General features: G+C 41.0%; 2 protein-coding genes and 1 long non-coding RNA gene across 3 annotated transcripts; 2 read left to right on the forward strand and 1 right to left on the reverse strand.

Moving 5' to 3' along the window:
- Nucleotides 1-363: 363 nt before the first annotated feature.
- Nucleotides 364-15,572, forward strand: CFI (complement factor I). The gene is made up of 12 exons (XM_009917207.2): nt 364-589; nt 2,222-2,540; nt 3,842-3,986; nt 5,295-5,473; nt 6,487-6,597; nt 8,170-8,286; nt 9,476-9,514; nt 10,012-10,115; nt 10,753-10,868; nt 11,573-11,847; nt 12,984-13,085; nt 14,604-15,572. The coding sequence occupies exons 1-12, from the start codon at nt 530-532 to the stop codon at nt 14,819-14,821; spliced, it is 1,785 nt and encodes a 594-aa protein (XP_009915509.2). The 5' UTR covers nt 364-529; the 3' UTR covers nt 14,822-15,572.
- Nucleotides 545-9,825, reverse strand: LOC138685307 (uncharacterized). The gene is made up of 3 exons (XR_011324551.1): nt 9,050-9,825; nt 5,143-5,201; nt 545-627 (listed from the first exon to the last, which is right to left on the reverse strand). It is a non-coding gene; the product is annotated as an uncharacterized lncRNA (long non-coding RNA).
- A 2,334-nt stretch (nt 15,573-17,906) lies between the features above and the next one.
- On the forward strand, nt 17,907-23,432 carry PLA2G12A (phospholipase A2 group XIIA). Its single transcript, XM_069782961.1, has 4 exons — nt 17,907-18,223; nt 19,432-19,508; nt 20,670-20,835; nt 21,879-23,432. The coding sequence occupies exons 1-4, from the start codon at nt 18,013-18,015 to the stop codon at nt 21,995-21,997; spliced, it is 573 nt and encodes a 190-aa protein (XP_069639062.1). The 5' UTR covers nt 17,907-18,012; the 3' UTR covers nt 21,998-23,432.
- Nucleotides 23,433-25,432: the final 2,000 nt, after the last annotated feature.

Raw genomic sequence — 25,432 nt, forward strand, 5'->3', positions numbered from 1 at the left:
TGACTTTCGGGAGGAGTGCTTCGGGTCGTCTGTCTGAAAATTCTCCACACAAATCGCGCAGTGCGGGTTTGTAAGCCCGCCGAGTATGCAGTGGCCGCGACGTGGATATGAGTGCTTCTCCATATGGATGAAGACACCTCTCTCTCTCACACACATAAAAGCATACTTATCTCTTACAATAATCTGGCAAAGATGAATGCCTGCCATCGGGAGAACCAGCGTGATGACTGGATCAGTCTCTCTGGCAAAAGAAACGTGTCTCCTTCATAAGTGCTTCCTTTTAATCATTTACTTTAAGGGCTTTACTTTTGTTATCTCGTCCTGCACTTACAGTAAAACCAGTTAAATTGATCTCTCTCTTTTGGAGAGATCCGGTTTATCAGTTAATAGTTGAGGCTTCTGTACTTTATTTCTAAACACGCTTTGAAATATTTTACTAACAGTTAAAAATTAAACTCAAATCTAACAACTGACATTCAAAAGAATCCCAGCCAGAGGAATTTGTCTAAAAGAGAGATAAAATTTCATCATGCCAGTGGTCCCGGTTTTCTTGGTTTTCTTGTCTCTCTCTTGGTTTTGTGGATCAGAGGTAAGAATTTATTTTATTGTGGTAGCAGCAATTTATTTCTAAAAAAAAAAAAAAAGTTTAAAAGCAGTTTATTGTTATAAAGGCAAAACCAGTTGCTTTTTTAAAGTTTCCTTTCGAAGTATTTGTGTTGCACACATTTGTTTTAGCCCAGCTTGAATGTTTAGAGCTTGCTATTTCTCTTGCATGTCTTGATTTTATCTGGGATTTACGCCAACAGGCTTCTGGAAAAGATTTTAATCATGATCCAATCCTAAACCCAATTTGCAAGCATGGGTGACCACAGAAAGGTGCTGCAATTTTCCCTGCCCCCCCATTTTTGAGAAATGAGATTCCAGCCTTCTAACGTAGCAACATGGTACATCGCACTGCGTGAAGGTTTGCTGCGGAATGTCTTCTGGCAGAAGTGTCCCAGAAAGCCCATCTGGGCTGAGCGTTCAGCATGCCCCGACTATTTTGGAGAAACCCTTAGATAAAAATCAGCACCTTTTGTTCCTATTCAGGAGAAACTCTAGTACCATATTGGAGTTATGCCAAGCCGGATCTGGCTCACAGTTTGGATTGTACTGACCTGAGAACAGCAGGAAGAAGTTAGTAAGTTTATACAACTGTTAAAGGGGGGCTTGTTGGACTAAATTCTGCCCCAGCAACATTCCTGCTGACTTTAGTATGGCCAGGATTTCTTCACAAGAACTTTAAACTTCAGCTCTGTTGATTCAGTTGACACAGTCAAAGCTGATAAATCACATTTGAGGACTAACTTTTCTCTCCCATTTTTATGCAAAGTCTATCCCTATATATTTTTCATGTTTCAACATTCTTCCTACCCGTAGATCTTAGTAAGCAAAAGCACTCAGCCAGCAACGAAGTCACCAGAGAGCTGCACAAACACAGGTGCAGAGTCAGTCACCGAGAGGCAGTTGGATGGAGGGTCAGAATCTGTACTTGCAGTCCAGTGATGACCAGCAACCACACTGCAAATGCACTGTTGTGCAAGATACAGGAAAAAAGCTGATAAAGAAGGGCACTTATTTTTCAAATTTCTTTAAGATACTTGTTACTTCAGCAGTCACACAGTGAAGCAAATCATTAATTTTTAGATTTATTTGCTTCTATGTAGTTCATAAATATTTACAGGTGATATTTAAACCCAAAGCCAACCAAGCCAATAAAAACATCTCAGAAAAAAATAAGTTGCTATTTTTTCTGTTTTTCTGGTGTTTAAGTCCGCTTATGTTTTGATTTGCTTACTATCCCATTGCTGTGGTGTGTTGTAAACCACTAGCTTAAAAAATGTTTAGAATCTGCTGTGTGCTTCAGCTGATGTTCGAAGAGTTCCCACTCCCCCAAACAAAAGTTTGTGGAATACCAGTAAGAGTGAAGATCATACCAGGTGAATGATCCAAAAGAAAAAAAAAAAAACCAAAACAAAACAGAAAAACTGAGAAAGATGAGCTGGCCAAAGACAAGGGAATAATCACTATAAATGATATTTAGCAGCTTTGTGCTCGTAAGATAGGAAAAGGCTTATGAATGAACACTTTGTTGAGGTCAGTAAAGGGATCTACAGAACTCTCGGTGCAGTTCTTAGTCTTACTCCCCCCCTCCCCTTTTTTTTAATTTTGTGCCTTGCAGAATGTAGCATCTTATGCTGAAGAAAACCAGTTTCAGCAGGTTGAGCCTGCCGCACCAGCTGAGCAAGGCACCTACCTCATACAAGAATGCTTAAGCAACCAATACACACACAAATCCTGTGAGAAAGTTTTTTGTCACCCATGGGAACGATGTGTGGAGGGAAAATGCCTTTGTAAGCTTCCCTACCAGTGCCCAAAGAATGGCTCTTCAGTTTGTTCTACCAATGGAAGGTACTTCCCTACTTACTGTCACCTAAAGAGCTACGAGTGTCAACAACCCAAAGCAAAGTTTCTGCACAAGGGAAAATGCATGTCTGAAGGTATTAACACCTCCTTTTCCAGAACGTTTCAGTCAGTCATTTGTGGCCAACAGCTCAGAAAGTCTGTTCCTTTCCTTGCACTAGTAAGACCATGACACAGAAAATGAGAAGTCATTGAAAATGGGGAGTATCTGTTGATTTTCATAAAAATAAAGTGATTGACAGGCCCAGGTCACTCCACTGCTGGTATGTTGCTCAAATCATCAGGTAGAAAGGGGAGAAATAGACAAAGGAAAGAGCTCAAAGGTTTCCAAGCAGGGTGTTGACTATGGTGGGAGGCACAGCAGGAGAGGGGCTGCTGAGAACATTAGCAGAGAGGGATCTTCTGAAGAGGGACAGACCTCACAGGAGCAAGAGTCCAAGGAATGGAGCCAGGCTGCTGAGGTGCATGTGGGAGTGCACGGGGAGAAGGTAAGCCATGTTCATCTCTATCATCTTCATGCTGTGGATTTCATCAAAACAGAAAGCTACTGGCCTGCAAACCAGCGGTGGTTTTGTGCACTGACAAGCAGCTGCTTGTTCTCACCTGCTTTTTAGGCTGCACCACTCTGCTTTGTCAGCTCAGCCTCCGTCTGAGTGCAGGGAGAAGTGGCTCCTGCTAACTAGGTGGGTGGCCCCTTTCAGCAGTAGCGGTTGCTCTTCCTACTCGTCCTCCAGCCCCACCTTCACCCAAGGCAGCAGGAGCAGCAAGCCAGGCCCAGGGCTCTCCTGCCCACTCTCTGGGTACCACCCCTCCCTTTCCCCACAGAAGCAGCAGCTCAGCCCATCGCCCTCAGGGTGGCAAAATTCAATTCTGCCTATTCCACTGAAAAGGAGCGGAGAGCCCCTGTGTGTTCCTGGTGCATTCTCTATACGGCTTCACTGAGCTGAGGACCTTAGCTCCACTGTAAACAGCGGAAGTTTTGCTACACAGGTCATAGAAGCAGGATCTGGCCATCTCAATTGAAGTGTTACTGGTTGGTTATCAAAAGTCCTCTAATGGAAGTCATCATACTAAGATGCAACCTTTCCTTGGTAGACCTCCAGGTACTCTTACATGATAGGAGTCATTACCCTCATTTGTCCTGAAACTGGTATATTCTGAAAAAGTGGCAGGCTCAAAGCCACAAAGTCAATCCTCAGAAAAATGTGGAATAATGCCTGAAGCTTCTGATTCCCAATCTACTGTTCTTCCCCTACGAACTCTGGCTGTCGATACAAAATTAGTCCTGATTTGTTTCTGTGCTGTCTTTCCACTAGATACATTTATATAATGATTTTATTTGGGGATTTTTTTTTCTCTCTTTTCTTTTTTTTTTAAGAAACATTTTCAATCTCTGTGGGCCATGGAGATTCAAATTTGCTTCGAGTAAAACCTATGAATCAAAAGAACTACATTTTTGTATGTGATGGTGAGTGGACTATGAATGAAGCAAATGTGGCTTGCAAGCACCTTGGCTTTGAATCGTAAGTTTGGGGAATTTATCTCTGGATAACTGCAAGGGATCTGAAAAAGTAGCAATGCTTACGTAAGTGTCAGTCACAGTCAGCCAACAGTTAAGACAGAAAACTCATGAACAATGTATTGGCTACAATATTCTGATAAAGCTTCTCAAATTGACACCTGAGAGTGAAAGCCAAAACATAGATTTCTGTGTTCTATTACAGGTTACAACTACAAAAACCATAATTGTTTTACTTTTAAAATAAAGCTGAAGACCAATGCAGACGTTTTCTCTTGGGTCTGTGTAAGGGAAACTGCGTAGATGGACCATCCCCAAGTAGCTCTGAGCAATAACCTGCATGCAGAGAAAAGTTTCTTACAACAGCTGACAACAGGGTACAGCTCCGTTTTGCCACTTGCACCAGCCAGGCTAACAAGAACCGGAACACACATTTTTCTTCACCCCTTGCCCCCACTGCCATTGCTTGCTTTGGCCCCAGGGACGGCTGAAGCCACACACAGCTTGGGTTTTTTCCTGCGACCACACTGATGACCTAAGTTGCACATTCAGCTCCTCATAAAGAGTCAACTCTGTATTCTGTACATAATAATTTTACACATATACAACTAATTTAACTTAGGAAGGGCCACCTCCCCAACCCTACCTGAAGACTAAAAATGCTATTGCAGTGCCCTAAATTGTCTCCTCTAGGTGAGAAGCAGATATTTCCTAGTCCTGATCAGTATCTCTTTAGATAGCAAAGAAGGGTTTGTCCTGGAACAGAGCATTCAGCACTGGAGTCCCATTGTAAGCCTCTCTAGTTACTTATTTACTCGATCCATATTTCTTTAAGGTAGGGGACACATACACTGTTAGGAGTATACCGCTCAGGTAAAACCAAGGGAGATAAAATTTATTAATCCCAGCCTTGCAGCGGCCTGAGCTTCCTCAATATGCATTGGTTTTGATGACATCAAGGATACTTGACCCCGTGCAGGACAGTTTCCAAATTATGGCTCACCTGTGTCCACACACAGACAGAGATCTGAGCTTACAAGTTTTGCTACGTTAAGGAGACTTTTCTATCCATCATGATACACAGTGACTGTCATAGAGCTACGTATGGATTTAGGGACAGTTCTATGTGGCAACCTGCAAAAATTAGCACTTCTACTTACCTCTAAACAATTCCATGGGAAGTCTGCTTTTTCTTAGCCATGACCAAAATTCTTTAACACTGAGGAAAATCATATAAATTCTAAACATTAAAAGCAGTGGATAATCCATTGTGAAATGATGTAATTTGTTGTTATTATTTGTATCTTCACAGAGGTGCTGAGTATTACCAAACCAATTCCAGCATCACAGAATCTGCCTCAAATTCGTTGCACTGTGTGCAAATAACTTGCAGGGGCCTAGAGACAAGTCTTGCTGAATGTCACATAGAGATGAAATCAAGAGACAGTAATGAGGGATTTGTTAGCCTCCAGTGCCATGAAAATCTAAGAGGTTAGTAGGTTTTTTAGTTTTATATCTATTTGGGGTTCTTATATTTTAAGTTTCTTTTAAATAATTAGGACCTAGTTTGCTGAACTCCCAGCCACAGCAAACCTGCACTGAAACCTTTTGATTTTTTTAAATAATCCTTTTGCAGACTTTAAGACAGTTGAGGCCATCTGGAATCAAGACAGTCTTGAGTTTATCAGTTTGGAAAATCACTGTTGCTCCTAAAGTATTTTTACAGATATTTCCCAAAAGTAAATATATTTCACCCATGGTTCTGTTTGTTCACTCATCCCTTCCAAGGGTACCAAGGTATATGGTATCCCACAAGTCTTGTCTCTCTGGGGTTAACTGGTGAGGAGAGAGGTGACAACCTCCTACTCACTGCTTTGTCTGTGAAGGAGATCAATTACAACACTAGCAGCACTGTGGCCAGACAAGCATGACTGTAGCGGAACTGCTCACGTCTCCTGGGGCATTTTGGGACTCCTCAGTTTCTCACTGATATAAGGGGAATCAAGTCCTTGTTTTGACTTCTGACAGCTTTCTGTTCTATGTAGTGGGCTTTCTTTGGCACTGATAAGCATCAGCCTGAGATGGTGCTGGTTAGGAGAGCTATGAATCGTCTCAGGTTTTTCTTATGCCACAAAAGTAGGAGTTCACAGACTCTTGATGACTTCCTTCTAAAGGGGGAACAGCTGTCATTTTAATCACTTGAATCATTTACAGTGGGTTTGAACCGATCATTTCTGGTTTAGTCCTGGTCTAGAAGAAATGAAGTTCCCTTTGCCAGGCTACTCCAAGTTGGAGGAGGAAAATAAGTGGTCACACTGAAAGCTTGATGAGAAGGTGATTAAAACAATAAAAAAGATTCTTATATACTTTAGTGGGTCCCAGAATGCCTACTGTTGATAGGCCAAACTGCTAACAGAATAAAATGCACAAGCAGAATATTTCCGTGGGCAGTTCTGAACCTATAGACATTTCCACACTAACTTAATTTTCATTGTGCTGCACAGCTTGTTCAGATGGTGAGTTTCGTTGTGTCAACAAGAAGTGCATTTCTCTGAATAAAACCTGTGATGGAATCAATGACTGTGGAGACCTAAGTGATGAACTGTGCTGTAGAGGTAACATTTTCCTTTCTCAGCTGTTTCAAAATCATTTCAGCAGAAAACCAGCCCCAAAGAATTTTTACAGTGATGTAACACCTAAAGTATCTTTTCCAATAAGTCACTACATTAAAGCAATCAAAGTATACATAGTTCATGTATACATAAGTGCAAAAAAAGTAGGCATAATATAGGTTTTTGAAGCAGGCAACGGTTCTCTGAGAATCTGGATTTCCTTGGAAGATGAGGACATAAAATGAGATTATTTAGGAGGCTGTTAAACAGTGATAAAAAAAAGAGCCATGTTAGAATGAAAATGTCTCTTTAGTTGGGAAAAATCAATAGTAATTAAACAAAGACACTGTTTTTCCAATGAACTATCTTTAAACCAAAGTAAGGTCTCTCTTAAATTTATTACTAATGCAAGATTATCCACAGAATATCTGTGAACAGTTCCTGTCACATTGCTTGTTCATGAGCAGTCATTCTTTCAGCATCTGCAATTCCAGCTGTAACAATTTTGATTAGAAACAAGGAATGGATCTAGCATGAGCTGAATGCAGGAGAATACTTTCAGAAGCTGGGTTTCAGGTGCCAAATGGTAATGTGGGTTACAAATCCCATCACTATCCCTAAATAACCTTAATTTTGTAGTTTTACAATTGTCAGTAAATTTAATCTGATAATCATGGAAACACAGTCACAGGTATTTTAGGAAAAAATAATAAATACCTGTGGCTTCATATATTTAGAGGACATTTATCCAGATTCCACTTGACCAAAATAGTGCTGTTTCAGCTATATGGGCTGAAAACAATGCTTCCTGGAATCACAAGCAGTATTTCAACTGAGTTCAGTGGTCTTTGGATCATATTGGGATATCTAGATACTTTCAGAGGACTACCTTATTTTCTGTTAAAGACATATATCCTTCAATAGTACACTGACGTAAGATTATAAATTAGCTCAAGAAACCCCACCATAAATTCAAGCACTGCTTTGCTTTTGGTAACATACAAAGTGATCACAAGAATTAAATGAAGGTTATTCTCAGGTTTATAATGTTTTATATAATCATGAATTTTAGAAGAAACAAGTTATTAAATCCAGTATCTTCAAAATAGGATTCTTGATTCCTAACCCTGCATTTAGGCATTTAGCTCATTCAAACAAAAGCCAGTTTGGACTCTGATTTTGGGGGTGGAATTTGACCCAAGCATCATAAATTCCTCATTTGAGATGATCAGTAATGCTGGCAAAACTGGAGGTCCTTTGGCTGAGGTTGAGTGTGGGCATGTTTTGTGGATGAAACTGGTAAGGAGTGATACCAAGTCTAGAAGTACACTACTGAACTGGTTAGAGATATCCACATTTTTTAAGTCTTAAAACTTCCAAGACTGTAAAATGAGGAAAGCTAAGTATGCATTTCGTTTTACACTTACAGAGCCTCCTTTTGTGATCTATTTATGAACAGCCAAGTCCCCCATAACATGGATATTATATTGTATTTATATTTTAAAAAGCTAACTATGTGAGCTTGCTGAATCACATGATCCTGTGATTTACATTTGTAATTCTCCTGTGTTACAGAGTGCAGAGACAACAGTTTCCACTGTCGGTCAAATATCTGTATTCCGAATAAGAATGTCTGCAACAAAGAAGTTGACTGCCTCACAGGAGAGGATGAAGCTCGAATTCTCTGTGCAGGTTTCCTTCTGAAAGATGTTTTTGTTTCTTTGCTTTCATTCTGCTCAATTATAACTAGAGACTACACAATGCATATTATTAAATTATTTAACAGATTAGCAAAACCAAAATGCATGCAAGAATTAGTCTTACCAATGTTATATTATGCATAGTAGGAAAAAAAGGTTATGTAATTTTCCTCCCTTTCCTTCTCGAACAGAATAGCAAGAAAACTAAAGGAAGGAAGAAGTAGATGATGTTTTAGGAGGCTTAAGGCAGATTATGTCTTTTGCTTACGTGGCCATCTATCAAACTGATATCCCCTATTTGTGAAGAAAGCATAGACAGGGCAGGCAGGAATATTTTCCTCACAGATGAGGAATTCAACTAGTTTGTCAATATACTAATTCTTCCGTGCTGTTCCCCTCACTCTTGAAAAGACCTTGTTTTGTTTTGAAATTATAATGTTTTTCCTTGCTCTGATAAGAGACAAAGTCTAAAGCCAAAAAGTAAACACTATTTGTAAGTGGTAATTGGTAAAGGTAAACTGAACTCTAAATGTAAACATTACTGTCAGTAACATGAGAACAGACCCAACCCTCAACTTCCATTTAGGAACTGAATTCAATGGGCATTTTGTTTGAATAAAAGCTGACAAACCAGATTCAGGAAGCATTTAATTTACCTCATGTTGAACACCAGCCCTTACCCTGTTAAAGGAGGCACACAGTACACAATAGCATCATCTAAATTGGGGGGGGGGGGGGGGGGGGGATCCTGTTACCTAATGCTCCTTTGGGCTTTAGAAAGTCCAAAAAGTTGATGGGGCAAGAGGAGTAATTTCTGTTGTTTCCTCGTGGAGAAGAATGGGATATCACTTTAGACATCAAAAACCAAAAAAAGGCCATTTCTCAGGGTGTTTTTGCAGAAGGGCTCCCTAAGCATGGAAAGCAGAGTAGATGTCATGTAGTTATAAATGAGTATCTGTGGGATGTAGGTCATTTGTAGGCTGAGCAGCCAGAGTGTCTAGCAGGAAAGGAAGCAGCAGGCACCAGGCTGAGAGAGTATTGCTGTCCATGTGAAATGCTGTGCCCTTATGCATTTAAAGCGTGTACCATGATTTTGGCACACAAACATATAATCAAGTAATAGAACAAATTTAAATGTTTGCCAGTATTTTTAGTATTTTGTTATTCTACTACAGGCAAAGGCACAGACAAAGGTGCTGAAAAACACAGTATGGATGAAGGTAAGTGTAACTAACTCTCCAAAACCAACAGCATACCCTCTTGTTAGTGGCCTTCTAGCTACCAGCCAGCTGGCCAGATCCAGAACATTCAGATATTTGGACTTTGTGATTTGGTAATATACATTCTGGGGCTTACTATTTGTCTCGCTTTCCACTAATTTCAAGAATACCATAATAATTCATCCTGGCTGAGGACTCACATCTGCATGTTTTGGCAACTGGTGGAGGTAAACCCTCAGCAAATCTAGGGGAACTGCTTCAAAATTATTTGCATGAATGCAAGCAGCAGTGGAAAATGAAGAGAAGTAATGTGATGCTAAGACACAGGCAATTTCCAAAACAAAAACAGATGCCAAAATTTTTGGTCTTTGCTTTCCTGCTACTTCAGCTACTGGCATATTCACAGCACTCAAATTTTCATGATAAAGATAAACCTGTCTCTGAATAGAGAGAACAGATACCTGAATTCTGAGACACATTCTTCCTTTTTGTTAAAGAAAGAAAAATGATAAAGACGCTTCTTCGCCAAGTACACTGCGGTCTTACAAATCACACATTAACTCGACGGAAAAGAATCGTAGGTGGAGAGATTGCAAGAAAGGTAAAAAAAAACCACCTTACCAGATATGAGTTTGTTCAGCATCAATTTAAATGGGCATTATTTTCCTTCTGTTAAAATGTACAGAAATAACAAAATCAGCTACAACACTAATTTAATGGTTTGCAGCAGTAGTGGCATTGCACTGAATGAAAGTAAAGAGAAGCACAATTCATAAAGTAAAATACGAAGTTGCAAAATTGAGCTTTACAGTACAAGTACACACTGAAAATGATTCAGCAAAATACTTAATACTATAGCTAGAAATAACAATTCTGACAAAATGGATTTAAATTTGCGCCTTTGAAACACAATACAGTAAAAAATGCTATACTTGATCATACCAGGTAGGATTCTACATCTGTTTCTCTGATTGCAAGGGGTTTGTTTCATGACAGAAAGCTGGAGGGAAGGAGGCATCGCAAAAAGTCAGAAGATTGAACAAAACTACTGCATTTTAGAACAGATATCCTTTACATCAGATGGAGCCCAATTCACAATTTCTGGATAGCAGATTTTTTATTTACGATCAGATATATTCAAGGAGATGAGGTGATACCAACAAGTGTGTTTCCCTTTATGTACTAAAAATAGTACAATTATTATGATTTCAGATTATTTGGTGGTTTTGTTTGAATAGGGTGAATTCCCTTGGCAAGTGGCAATTAAAGAAACTGGCAGTGAAGGTGCAACAGTGTACTGTGGAGGCGTTTATATTGGTGGCTGTTGGGTTCTGACTGCTGCACACTGTGTCAGGTAAAAACAACAAACTGGGAAATTATTTTCTTCTTGCAAGGCAGAAAGATTGATTTGGATATTATTGCCCTTCTTAGCTACCTGTTTTCTAATTCCTATTTGCCTATTGAATAAAACAGTTTAAAACACTGACTCACCCACATTAACGATGGGGAAGATTCAGAGAAAGTAGAGTATTTTGGCAGTGAATAGAAACATGAAAAAGTAATGATGAGTTTGAAGAGACACAGCATTCTTCAGTCCGATAGTAGGCAGGCAGGATTTCACTTTGCCTGAAAGGGAGATACAAGGGACTTCATCTCTTCCCCATCTCTACCCTGGGGAACTTCAGGATCTGTTCCCTGAGAACATCCCTGGGGTCATGTATTCCCCAGAACAAGCAAGAGCATCCCATCCACATCTGCTCACTCTTCTTTCACTTGAAATCAGAGGCATAAATGCCTGCTCTCTCTTTGTCACAGCACTAAACACAGAGGCTGGCCTTTAATTTTTTTTGTATCTGTTGCAGTACGCAGCAGTGTCACCTGCCTTGCGTTTGCTATACTTCAGAAAAACCTGGACATCAAGTCCAGAAAGAAACTATATGTATATAATATGAATTTTTATTCTAGAGAAACTTCAATAAAATACAGAAGTTTACAGCTAGTTGAAATGTACAGTGTGCTAAGTACCAAAACATATTTTATGTTACTGTTTTTTTCCAGGGCAAATCGAGTTCATCTGTACCGTGTCTGGGTTGGACTGTTGCATACAATACTGTACGACCAAGAAACGGATACTTTCAGTCTAAACCGACTGATAATCCATGAAAATTATAATGCGTCAACTTATGAAAATGACATTGCTCTGCTGGAGCTGAAAGGTTTTGGGAAAGGAGAATGCTCCCTGCAACAGATCACACCTGCCTGTATCCCCTGGTCAGAGTATATGTTCAAGGCTGGTGACAGATGCAAAGTTTCTGGATGGGGACTAGAGAAAGGTATTTGCTTTAGTGCTTACTACAAGAATGTATTATTTGTATCACTTGCTTTCTAATTGTGGTGAGCTTTCATTTTGAAAAGGCTGAAGAGTAGTTGTGCACAAAGCGCTCAGAAGAGGCTGAGTACAGAAAACAGGCTGTGGTTCAGCATTCAGCTATCACTGTTGGTTCTCTTTTCTGTACTGCTTCCTCTGCTGTTTTACCTACTTAGTAAATTGATCTGGAAGACACCCCTGGTTGAAAACTACCCTGATATTAAGAAATGTTCCTTTTGCCAATCTAAGATTTCTATTACCTGTGGTGACCTGGTAATGACATTTAACAAGTGGCGGTTTGTAGCTCACAGTGGCCCATAGTCACAGCCTGTCCTCTTGTCTGCTGCCCAAGAGGATCTGAGCTGCAGCCAACAGTTATAAAACTCAGCACATCTTGTCTCAGCCATGTTTGACTTTAGCCCAAAGATGGTTGCACAGACACAGATAAGCCAAATGTAATCACGTTTTCAAAGATTTGGGAAGCGTTTGTTTTGTATCACAGTGATTACAGCCTGGTGTCGGGAGCTACCACATACTGGTTGTGAGGCTTTCCCTGTGCATACTCAGTAGCAGTCCATAAAGCAAATGCAAAGTTGGGAACTACTAGCAAGTGGACAGAGAACAAAACAGAGAATCTCCTTAACCTTGTGAATACATAGTTCACCTGTATCTTCAGTATCTGGTCCATCCATCTCGAAAAAGGCAGAGTAGAATTGGAAAAAAGGTAACAAGGATGATCAGAGCCACATCTCTGTTTCCTAGAACACAATATACCAGTTTCCCAGTGTCTGAAAACCTTGATATGGAAAACAGAAAAAAATGAGGAAGACAAGGAAAGGGAAAGGGTGAAAATGTCACAAGATGAAAGTACTGTATTTAACACTGCAATTAAACCACTCTGCTTTTATTTTGAAATACATGTCCAATGTACTGCAATTCATATGGGGTAAGTGGCAGTGGCAGTTTAAGCTATATGCTTTATCATGTTGAAGATTATATTCTGTAGATAAGCAAATATATAACTTTCAATTTATGATATTAAATGTGTCTCGTGTACTTAACCATTTTTAATTTAGAAAAGTTTATTCTTTTCTTTTCTAGGTTATACCAAACAATATATCCTCAAGTGGGGCAATGTTAATTTATTCCAGAATTGTTCTGAAATGTATCCAGGACGATTTTTTAAACAAATGGCATGTGCAGGCAAGCATCAATTTTCTTACTATAATTTCTCTACCATCAAACCCACTGTTTATAAGGTCAGACATACTGGCTTAGAATCTTTTAGACTTGGGAAAGACAATAAACTGATTGCCACGGTATCACCATTAGCAAAATGCTAGCCATTGGAGCCTAGATGCATCCACCATTATGTATCTATTTATAAACAGAGTTAAGATGACAGTATGCCAAGTTTATATGTTTATGTGGGCAAATTTCAGCATGCAATTTGAGTTATGTTTTCTAAATACACAAGCACTTCACAGCCCACTGAACTTCCTACCTTTGATTCTGATTCAGCAACATATTTAAGCAAATGCCTGTCTTAGAGCATGTTAGTAGTCCCGTTGACTAGAATGTGACTATTCATCTGCTTAGACATTTGCCACTACCACACTGCACACCAGGAAAAATACGATTTAACTTTTCAAACTAAGATTAGTCTGGCCTGGAAACTGGTTGTCACTCCTAGTACTAAAATAAGGATTTTGAATACAGATTTTTTTGCTTCTCATGTAACGAAAGGTATAGCCAAACACATGACTAAAAGAGCAATGAGTATTCAACTTACAGAGCAGCTAGTTTCAATTGTTCTTTAAATCAAAATTAAAGGCAATATTTAAAGAAACTTAATGAGAAAAATAAAAACCAGATATAAAAGCCAAGTCATTTGTGATAAATTCAGCATGACATCTATAAGATATTGGGTTTGTCTACTGTGCAAGTTCCGTAACTTATCTTCTTGATCTCCAATGTATTTCAAGTGATCATACTTTAGCAGGAGGGAACAAAGACAGTATCACATGGGACAACATCAGAAAAGGGATATCTGGGGTTAGCTTCCCCTCCCTGATGCAAATACAAACTTTGGTATTAAGGGCTAGTATCCATGGGAGTTAGTTATACAAGCAAATATTAATTAAACTGAGTAAAGTTTAATCCCAGCATTCACATGCTCTCCTTCTTGTACCTGCCCACCTATTTTCATAAAGCTGGTAGAGAAAATAATTTTGAGGCCTCTGCCTGTCTGTACAGCTTTGTACAGATGAAACTGGCCAATGAATTATTGGGTGGAGGACACCAAAGGCAGACATGTAGTCATACACACATTACAATAGCTCCATTTCCATAGGAATCAGCCTACAAATCTTTATACCTTTTTCCTCCCACTTTTGTTCACTTTTTATGAGCTAATTCTAATGATATAATAGGCAATATGGCTGAATTCTTCTCATTGCACAGGGTAAAACAAGACTCATATCACTGACATCAAACCAAAGTAAGAGAATTTGGGCCAGCCACTAATGTAAAGAGAGGCTTCGCACTTAAAAAGAAATGAGAAGTAATAGACTGAAGAGGTTAGGAACCTCCTGTACTGGTGACCATTAGACAAATATCTGTCAGGAAGCGACACGGACCTGAAAAACCTCCTGAGCTCTGTTTTGTGTGCTAGCTTGCATATGAACTTATTTTTGCTTTTTATTTCCTCTTTTGCTTCAGGTACTTACGATGGCTCCATAGACAGTTGCAAAGGCGATTCAGGAGGACCCTTGGTCTGTTTTGATGCAGAAAATGTGGCATATGTCTGGGGTATTGTGAGTTGGGGTGAGAACTGTGGGGAGGCTGGTCACCCTGGCGTGTATACAAAAGTTGCCAGCTATTATGATTGGATTAGCCATCATGTGACAAGGAGTCTCATTGCACGGTATAATATCTGAAGCTCGGAAAATTAAATACTTCCTTCTTATCACCCATGCAAAAATGAACACTAGTCCTTTTTTACAATCAGCAGCCATGTAACTTAGCAACAATTAGTACAAATCTTTAAAGAATATATTTTGAAAATGAGTACCACAATTTTGCAGAAGCCTGTAGGAAGAGAATTTTACAGTCACGAGTCCACAGCAGAAGTCTCTAATAAAAGCACAGAAATTAAAATATCTTTTTTCTTGTTGTTCCTTTGGGTTTTTTCCACATTTCACATTGCATTTCAATTGCGGTTGTTTATTTATTTAAAATGGACAACCATACTGAAAGCAGGGGTTGGAAATTGACTGCACTGGCAATATGTGAACTTCACAGAAAGGACAGCAACCAGAGTACTTTAAAGAACTTCCATCATCTCAAGGTCTAGATCACTAGAAACCCTCAGGATGCTGCCTTACTTGGCAGCTGATTCCTTAGGCTTACTGCGAAAGTAGACTTCAGACCATCTATTAATTGACAGATTGACTATGATCATGAGATTTGTTGTAATGCAACAATTACCCAAATAACTCTGGTGGTAGTTTTTTCAGCTACAAACTCAGACAATTTTTATCTAGTTAGTATACCTCATCTGATCGTCTAGCATGGGGCAATTTTTGTAGCTTTAAGTTTTATTAATTTAACTGCAGCTGGTCACAAACAACAAAGGAATTTTAAAACTTGAATCTTCAATTTAAATAAAAAGCATCTCTACTATCTTAAGTTCTCTGTGTATGTGTATATATATATTTCTAGTATCCAACAAACTTTTAACATCAAGTAGGGGTTTACCACATATATATGTATTTTTACATATATATACAGGCACACATACATGTACACACAACTTATATAACAATATAAATATATAAAAATAAAAAAAAGTCTATACATTATACATATAGACTTAATTCTGCAAAACCAAGTTACAGATCTAAAGTTAAAAATTACGACTTTCAGTCATAAACCCCTCCACCAGATTCTCAAATTAGCACAAGCTTCCTACACCAGTATACAGAAGCATGAAATAGTAATGCCAAGAACGAAAATCCAGGGCCTGATCCTGCAATGTTCAGTCAGGGGGAGTTTTGCTACTGCCTTAGCTGACCCAGAACTGGACGAAGACAACGGGCCATCAGCAAAACTGGAATGATTAAGCAGAAAATCCTTCTGCTTTCACCAATCCTTGTGAGGAATAAATGGCATCTGTTCACACAAGACAGCTGTTGTGGTCGTGTTTTTTCTATAATTCACCATAGTCTGTTTCAGACATTTTTACATTTTCAGTGACTTTGTCTTCCAATCTTGTAAAAAACCCACATCAGCATGAATTTGTCCTGTAAAGACACTGTCAATCACCAATAACTAACGTAAGGGTATGAACTGCTTCTCTTAGCCCCCTCCCAACAAGACTTGCTATTTAGGAAAGCATTTAAGTATATTCCTACACAGGAATTATTTTGTAAAGTAATCATAGGGAAAAGCTGGACAGGTATAGGAAGAGCTCCCTCTTTTGTTTGACTTAACTTCTGTAAAGAACTTTTTCCACCTCTTTCTCCAGTTAACTACAAATAATATTAAATGCTGAGGTTAAAAAGAAAAAACAGTAGAATATTTACCATGCTCTGCCTGTTGGTCTGGAATTCTCTTGGTTTTCTTTCCGTTTCCTTTTCTTCTTTACAGTTAACTTTGTCCTGAACATACTACTATGTTCTGAGGGATTCCACACATCTTAAACCAGAACTTTCATTACAAACAGTAAAACAATTTCCACATGGTTCCACTTTAGCTCATCTCTGAAGCATCCAGAACTTAAATATAAAATTAATAAAAATTTTATAATAAAAAACCCTGACCACCACAAAACCAAACAAGATGTTTAGCAAGCGAGTTAATTTTGGTCTGATTTTTCTTTTCAGCAAATCAAGACTGGGCTTTTAATGTTTAACAGATATACTTTCATTTTGCCTTCTGTTACAACCCCGTCTTGCACGCTGGATGATGTTACCTGAAACTGAATCACTCACATGTGCAAAGCTCACTGGATCAGTTTCCTTCACATTGAACATCATCATAAAATTAGGTTAACATTTTAACACTTCAAGTACATATTCCCTACTGCATTTTTTTGGCTTCTAAATGAGCGTGGCTTCCAAAAGGTCATGTTTTTTCCAGCTGTATTAGTACAAGTTCTCCACCAGACTGCACGGAAGGAGAGCAGTATGCGGTTTTGGGCACGCTCCTCCCATAGGCAGCGTTTGCTGGGAGCCACCGCACTAAGCGAGCCCCGATGTGGTTGGCATTAAACCTGCCCTTCCTTCCAGCCAGCCCTACAGCTGCAACACCTCAGTGGCTGCCTGGAAAATCAGCCTTTCTGTCTTTCCTCCAAAACGCTGTTGCTGTCTCTCCTATTTAGCAACGCCAAGTTCACCACTTGTAACACTGCCATCAAATAAAGGCTCTCCAAAATACAAAAGGCCTGGGGTTTGGTATCCTCTGATAGCACCGGTACCTCCCAGGGTGCTCAGCCAGCACCGCCGTGCCACACAAGCCGGCAGCCAGCTGCTCTCCCGGTTTGTGCCGGGCACGTTTGGAAAAGGTCCCCCCACGGAACAAGGGGCACCGTGACGTGCTGGAGGCGGCGGCGTTTCTCCTGTTGGAACAGGCCCTGCTGCAACGGGGGCAGGTGCTAGGCCGCGTGTTGCAATGCCGCCTCCTCTTGCCATCTGCAGGTGGGGGGGAAAGGCTCTGCCCGACCTCCCCCTTTCCCCCCTCAGAGCCATCACCGACTTTTCTCCCTCTAACCCGCCCCGATCGCTCTCTCCGACAGCTGACTGTCGGCAGCAGCCCAGGAAAAGGCGTTCTGCCCGCCAGCAGGTGACTCGCGGCGCGGCCCCAGCCCTACTCTCGCACAAGGCCGTTCCCCTCCTCCGGCGGAGGGCCCGGCGGACGGCCGGGACCCCCCGCCCTCTCTCCCGCCGCGGGCCGCCGGCGGGGGGCGCCCGGAGGCGCGGCCCGGCGCTCCCTCAGGCGCGGCGGCAGGAGGCCCCTCCCCGCCGGGAGAGCGGGGGCGGCGCCCGCGGGGACCATGGCGGCGGCGGCGGCGGGCTGGGCCGGGCCGGCGGCGGAGGCTTAGCGGGCGCCCGGCGGGGCGCCGGTCGGCATGGCCCGCGCCCTGCTGCTGCTGCTGCTGCTGGCCTGCGCCCGGCTGGGCCCGCGGCCGGCGCGGTGCCAGGAGGCGCCGCAGACCCCCGACTGGCGGATGACGCTGAAGACCATCCGCAACGGGGTGCACAAGATCGACGTGTACCTCAACGCGGCCCTCGACCTCCTGGGCGGCGAGGACGGCCTCTGCCAGTACAAGTGCAGCGACGGTGAGGCGGGGCGGGGGGCCGGCGGCGCGGCCGAGACCCCGCCGGCCCGGGGCGACCCTTGCCCTCCCGCTGGCCGGCTCGCTTCAGGCGGCGCGGCCCGGTCAGGCCGGCCGGGGCTGCGGGGGCGGGCGGGCGGCCGGCGGCAGCGCTCCCGCCGGTCCCGGGCGCCGCTCCCCGGGAAACGGGGCGCGGCCGCAAAGGAAACCTCAGGAACAAGTTCTTACACACGTGTGTGTGTGTGTGTCTCTGTTTGTCTGTTGAGATATGTAACCTGCCGGGAGCCGACCCCGGCTGCCGCAGAGGGGTGCCAGGCGGGCGGTGCTCCAGAAAGGGGGGGTTCTTGCCAGGCTTTCCACCGGCGCTTCAGGAGCGCCCCAAAACGGGAGGGTCGCGTAGACCCTCTTGATCTCTCTCGGCTGAGTGGACTTAACCCCCCCGCTTGCTGGGTTGGGTTGTTTGTCAAGTCAGGAAATGAGTTTGGTGGTGGCACCCTGACCAGCCACCTCCTCAGGAGTGCCCGGGACACCGTGACATCTCCTCTCTGTACTGGAATGTGCACTTTTCAGATACGTGTTTTCTACTCCATTTCTTTTAATTGTGGCCTCCCTCGGTTTGTTTCCAATACCAAAACAAGGTGGAGAGTCATTTCTCAAATTAGCTCCACAATCTTCCTGAACTTGGGATGCAGAATTCCCTGTCTTGCTGCACTAGTAACTGTTCTGGGAGGCATGACTTTAGCAGTCTCTACTAATTTAAATTTTATTAACGTTATAGTTGTAGAAATAAAAAAAAGATGCTTCATTCCAGTTCATTTTAAAGGTTAAGCTAAAAAAATCAGAGCACTACTGTTGGCTGCATATAAAGCACAGAAGTTCTAATGAACTTACTCTTAAGTACTCTCTTCTTTAATGTAATCCTACGTATTGGACACTTAGCTGACACATCAATTTCAGTAAATCAAGCTTTTTTTTTTAACTTGGGAAGCTAACATTAACACTTGCTCAGGTGTCTTGTCCTCCTTTTTTAAAAAAATGCTTAGTACCCCTAAGTTGTAATTTGGTAAGAATTGATATTCAGGTGCCTGAACACACGTTTAAGTTAAAAATATAACTGATACTCTCTTAAGCCCAACAAATGCCTTCGGTGAGTTTTAACGGTGCTAAAATGCTGTGCAAAAAATCTGAGGCATGATAAATTACCTTTTTCAGGATCAAAGCCCTTTCCTCGCTACGGATATAAACCATCACCGCCGAATGGTTGTGGATCCCCTCTATTTGGAGTTCAGGTAAGTATTTCCATTTTGGGGCTTCTTTGTGTGTCTTTCATACATCAGCTTTCCGTGATGTGGGTGGTTTTTTCCGTCCCCCATTCTGAGGATGAGACAGCATCCATGTACAATGTCCCTGCTTGTATCAGCTCCCACACAAGCTTTGGTAACAACATATGGAAGATGTTAGTATTATAAACGAACATAACAGAAACATTTCCATCATTGGCATAAAATATTATAGGGATAAAATGGAATGTTGATGATTAATTCTATTTTTTTAATGTTTGATTTAGTGTTTTGTTCTCACGATCTTCAAAGTGTTGAATAACCCCAACTGTAGCCCTGTGAGAGTGGAGGATTTGGCTCTGACTCTTGTTGTCCTCGCTGACACTAATCCAATTGCCTTAATGCTAGAAAAAAAATATGGGTTAGTTTATGTACTGGGTCTGGCTGGGATGGAGTTAACTTTCTTCATAGCAGGCTGCATGGCACTGTGTTAGGGATTTTGGGCAAAAACAGTGTGTATGGTTTTGGCTATTGCTGAACAGTGATTGCACAGCTTTGGGACTTTTTCCCCACTCTGCCCATCCACCACCCCAGAGTGTAGGCTGGGGCTGGGCAAGAGGTTGGCAGGGGACAGAGTTAGGGCAGCTGCCCTGAACTGGGCAAGGGATATTCCGTACTGAGCATACAGGCATGCTCAGCGATAAGAGCTGGAGTAGTGGAAGAAGGGGAGGTGTGGGGGGTGTGGTAGTGTGTGTGTTTGGCTTCCGAGGTGGCTGTTGCTCAGAGGCTGGCTGGGCATCCATCTGCATGTGGGACATGGTGAATGACTGCTTTTTGCACTGCTTATTTTGGGGCATTTTCTTCCTCTTTCATTCACTTATTAAACTGTCTTTATCTCAACCCGCAAGTTTTCTTGCTTTTGCTCTTCCTGTTCTCTCCTCCATTCCATGGAGGGGGTGGGGGGCAAGCAGCTCTGTGGGTGCTTGCCTGCTGGCTGGGGCCAAACCACCACAGCTTACTAGAGGGGAACAGCAAAATACAGAGATAAGTGAATGACAGCTGGATTGATTGCATTAGTTTTTAATTTCGAACTGTTACAGTCTATTCATAGGCTATATCTTTCTTAACTGGAATACCAATGGAGTTTGCGTGGGGGGATTTTCTTCACAGTTTGACATTGGTATCCCTTCGATGACAAAGTGCTGCAATCACCACGACAGATGCTACGATACTTGTGGCAATAAAAAGAATGATTGTGATGAGCAGTTTCAGTCCTGCCTCTCCAAAATTTGCAGAGATGTGCAGAAAACGCTTGGAATCTCAGAAAGTGTCCAGGGTAAGTGTGAAAAAAAACCTTTCTTTTCAAGTTTAACCGAGCTTATATGGCAAAGAATCTTTGTGCAGCACAGTAATGCACATTTTTCATAAGCTGATGCTGTTACTGAAAGATGCCTTGTTCTGTCCCTGCCATGCAGCCCAGACACTTTTACAGTAGAGCAATGACAGTGTAGAAAAAAGATCAGGGTTAAAACCTTGAGGGGAAAAAATAATGCTTCCCATTTAGGAGTATGAATAAGGGAATACAACTTCATCAAAACGCATGCATAATTCAATTGCATTTACTGTAGCATAGCTTAATATTCACTGTTCTGCTGGGTGATTTCTAAATCTCTACTACATGTGATTGCTAGTAAACTGTATGAAAATATTGAATTGTTTCCTTTTACGAAATAAGATATTAGAATAATATATTGTCATAGTGGAAGTAGTTAATGCTATCCCTTAGTGAATAAATTTTAGGTTTTTTTAGTAACAGGCCATATGATACTCCTTCTGGTTGTTGGCCTGCATCTGACGAATACCTGACATAACCACACTTTTTAAGTTGGACAATTTCACTTTTACAATAAGTAGTCCCACTGAGAGCAGTTAGTTTTCAGAACAAGCCTATGTTTGAACTTCTGAGATTCATTTAACTGCAAGTAAGTCTTCATGTTAGTGTTTAGTGTCAGAACTGATAAATATTTGTTCATTTCTGTTGACCTGCTGTTAAAGATAGCAACCTCTGCGTAAATTGGGATGCAAAAAGTGAGGGGGTAAAACAGCTCTTTCATCTTTCCAAGGTTAAGTGATGTTTCTAACACTGATGACATGCCATATGCAATGAATTTTCTTTTTCATTTTGTTTGGCATACGAAAAATCTTACTCACGACTTAAACGATTCTGTATTGGTTCAGTCTTTCATTTGACAATCTATTTGCTATGCCCAGAGAAGATTGCTTCTTTCTTGGAGTCATTCTCCGTTTGCCTGAGTAATTTCTGTTAGTTTCATATTCCATTCAAAGAGTACTTTTAACTGAACATCTCTTTGCTTGCAGCTTGTGAATCAACTGTTCAGCTGTTGTTTGATGCGGTTATACATTTAGGATGTAAACCATACCTGGATAGCCAGAGAGCTGCATGTATGTGTCGTTACGAGGATAAGACTGATCTCTGAAAGAAGATACCGAGATCTCATGGTGTAGAATAAAGTCAAAGACTCGGCTGGAATGAAGCAAGTGTTTGGTTACAAAGCTTTACACTTTTCAGACAGTAATATATTAAACACTGACATGAATATACTGGTTTGAAAGTCACTGTGATATTCTTCCTAATGTAAAAAAGAAACAAGTCATCCTTCTCTTCCCCTTTATGCCAGAAGCTTGGAAACTGAAGTTAGTTTCCTTTGGTGTATGTCCACTCAGGGTATGCTATTGTAAAACACTAGTGCCATTTTAAAGTTTTTAAGAAAACCCCATAATGGGGAAATCAAAGGCACAGAAGAGTTGTATTTAATTCTCAGATGATTTTTAATATAGGTCAAATTTTAGGTTTACTACCAGTCAATGCATCTGATAGATCCAACAGGAAAGAGTGTTTTGTGGGCGTTAATATGGCATCTTAAGTAGCCTGTACTTTCGTGCTTGTGGTACAATTGCCTTCAGTTCTCTCTGATGTATACTGTCCTGTGAGTTTATTTAAAAAAAAAAAAACAAAAATAGACAAAAAGCCCGAAGCCCTTAGCAAGGGTATACATCTGCACCACATACTTCTAGTTGATTCTGTATCAACCTTACTTCTGCAGCACTTTCACATCAAATATATTGATCCTTTTAAGGCTTGACTACTAAAATGAACAGTTTGCAACCTAAGGATATACTTTTGATTTGACAAAACAGTGGAATGTAGTTGCTATGTTATTTTAAAAATGAATCAAATGTTTATTTTTCAAATAAAACATTTTGTGTTGTGTATTATATGCATAGAAAGGATATATTGTTCAAAGAAGTTGATTTATATTTGTCTTGTGGCACAACTTGGTTACTGTATTCATCTTTGCTTTCATTTAGTCCATTCTGATGAAAACTAAAAGAAAGTTCCACAGTTAGGGTTAGTATGCCCAGCAAACCTTTTTATTTAAAAATGCCCTCTGTGAGGCTGACAGATATTTCAGCCTGTATTTCTCTCGTCTGTTCCCTCTCTTGACTTCTCTAGCTGAAATCACCTGATGTCTCAATTATTTGGGGTTTGTTCTCTGTACTGATCTTTCATTGCTTATCTCCAGTTGTCAGTCCTTAGTTAACTTTGGCATTAGGTCCCTTGTTGTAACGATGTTGATTTGCTCTCCTGCTGCCCTGGTTCTGCCTTAGAAATCCACAGGAGAGAACTGAAAATTAAAATATTGCATCTGTGAACAAGAAGTGGAAATCATGCTAAAAGCCTAAAATTTACCAGATTCATGGACTATAATGTGATTCCTCCTCTGGAAGTACTTTTATATATTTTTTCTTTACCAGTTGTTTGTGGTATTTTTGTTTTGTTTTTTCACTAGAACTTACTGTATTGTGACAGTGAATGTAAGTGCCTCATAGAATAAAGTTCCTGATAAAGTTCTTTGGCCATGCTTCCTTTTCATATTTGTGGATATGAAGTAGCACTGCAAGAGAAGTATTACTATAGAGTTTTATCAAAGCGTGCTTGAAGAACTTGTAGTTCCTCTAAATTTGGTGAAATATATTTTCTGCCATAGAATTGAAACAACTCTGAATTACCCTGGAATTCCATGGTTGGAACCCTAAAAGTCTTTTAGCACCAAAGCAGGGAATGGTGATGGCATTGCTTTTTTAAAGTACCACGAGTCCAAAACACTATAATTCAGCTAGATGACTGTTGAGTTGGGTAGAAACAAGCTTAAACTAGATGTTTAAACGAATACAGAAAATTTTTCACTGTTGGAAAGAGCTGGGTTTTGTTCCCTTCTGTATTGGCCTGTAATTATACCATGAAAGCCTTCCAGAGTTTCCTTCAAACCATCTGTAACACTAAAAAGAGCTTTAACACTGCTGGATAGCGCTTTGATAGTTCTGCTTGCAAAGCAGAGGAGGCATTTGACTTCCTCCAGGGAGTCTTTACTTTGTGTAAGCTTTTCCCGTAGCAGAAATCCTTGATTATAGTTACCCGCAAACTATACAAAATATATTTTACAGGTGTCCTGGTTTCAGCTGGGATCGAGTTAATTTTCTTCCTATTTGCTGGTATAGTGTTATATTTTGGGTTCAGTATGAGAAGAATGTTGATAACACAATGATGTTTTCAGTTGTTAAGTAATGTTTAGACTAAGTCAAGGATTTTTCAGCTTCTCATGCCCAGCCAGCAAGAAGGCTGGAGGGGCACAAGAAGCTCTGAGGGGACACAGCTAGGACAGCTGACCCAAACTGGCCAAAGGGCTATTCTAGACCATACGACATCACGCTGAACAATAAAACTGGGGAGAGCTGGCTGGGGGGTGGCAGCCTGCTGCTTGGGGACTGGCTGGGCATCAGTCAGCAGGTGGCGAGCAACTGTGTTGTGCATCAATTGTTTTGTGTATTCTTTTATCATTATGATTATTTTCCCTTCCTTTTCTGTCCTATTAAACTGTCTTTATCTCAACCCACCAGTTGTTTTACTTTTTTTTTCTGATTCTCTCCTCTATCCCACTGGGGGGGCAGTGAGTGTGGCATTTAGCTGCCTGCTGGGTTAAACCACAACACTATATATAGCAGCTCTTGGCATTTGACTCAATATTGCATGCTTTTATGTAGTCAGTAATAGTCTTAAGTATTGCAGTGAATTTTTTTTTTTTTACAGGTTAAAGTCTTAATATAATTGCCGTCCTCAGGCTGTTTTGCTTTCCTGGATGATCTGAATAACAGCAGTGTCCCCACAATCAAACTTTCTTCTTCAAACTGCAGTTCTGATATATCCATAATGCTTTTTCCAAAAGCATATGGTGGAGCATTGCAACAATCTGAAAGTGTTTCACAACATGTACATGCATGTATAACAAAAACTTTCATATACTAAAATCAGCCGGAAATGCACACCAGTCAAAGGCTACCTTAGGCTTCATACATTGTGATCAAGTTCCTGGTGACTCATATGAACACAGTGGCTGACTGAGCATGCTCTTAGCCTCCAGCAAAACAAAGTGTAATAGATGTTTCATTGTCTTATTAGGATCTAAGTGAACTGTTGGACTCGGGAACATGGCTGATACAAGTTCAAACTGCTGAACAGAAAGCTGCTACAGACTCCCAGATTTCAGTTCTACAGCTGCTACTTCACACAGGATTCTTGCTGCCAGTGGGTTTAAGGGCAGCTCTAGTGTGAGCTGAGAGATCTGGGATTTGCAGTTTGCAAAAAAATGAATCGGCTTAATAAGAGTGTAAATGTTTTACAGTGGAAGATGCTAAACTCTTATAATAGTATCATGTTCTAACCAAAGTATACACAAAGACAATTTAAACAACAGTTTTATCTTGATCTAGCTGCCTACTGGCAGTCTGAGGATAACAAGTCCAAACATGAGGAAAACAAGCAAAAGTAATTAGAAATACCCATTGCTCCTTTA

The sequence above is a fragment of the Haliaeetus albicilla genome, chromosome 1 (assembly GCF_947461875.1).
Source record: "Haliaeetus albicilla chromosome 1, bHalAlb1.1, whole genome shotgun sequence".
In the NCBI taxonomy this organism is placed as follows: Eukaryota; Metazoa; Chordata; class Aves; order Accipitriformes; family Accipitridae; genus Haliaeetus; species Haliaeetus albicilla.

Bases quoted from the DNA above. Each gene is read 5' to 3' on its own strand.
- CFI (XM_009917207.2), top strand. From the start codon at position 530: ATGCCAGTGGTCCCGGTTTTCTTGGTTTTCTTGTCTCTCTCTTGGTTT. The intron at 6,598-8,169 runs GTAACATTTTCC...CCTGTGTTACAG, and splicing joins TGATGAACTGTGCTGTAGAG to AGTGCAGAGACAACAGTTTC. The intron at 9,515-10,011 runs GTAAGTGTAACT...TTTTTGTTAAAG, and splicing joins AAAACACAGTATGGATGAAG to AAAGAAAAATGATAAAGACG.
- PLA2G12A (XM_069782961.1), top strand. From the start codon at position 18,013: ATGGCCCGCGCCCTGCTGCTGCTGCTGCTGCTGGCCTGCGCCCGGCTG. The intron at 18,224-19,431 runs GTGAGGCGGGGC...TACCTTTTTCAG, and splicing joins CCAGTACAAGTGCAGCGACG to GATCAAAGCCCTTTCCTCGC. The intron at 19,509-20,669 runs GTAAGTATTTCC...TTTTCTTCACAG, and splicing joins CCCCTCTATTTGGAGTTCAG to TTTGACATTGGTATCCCTTC.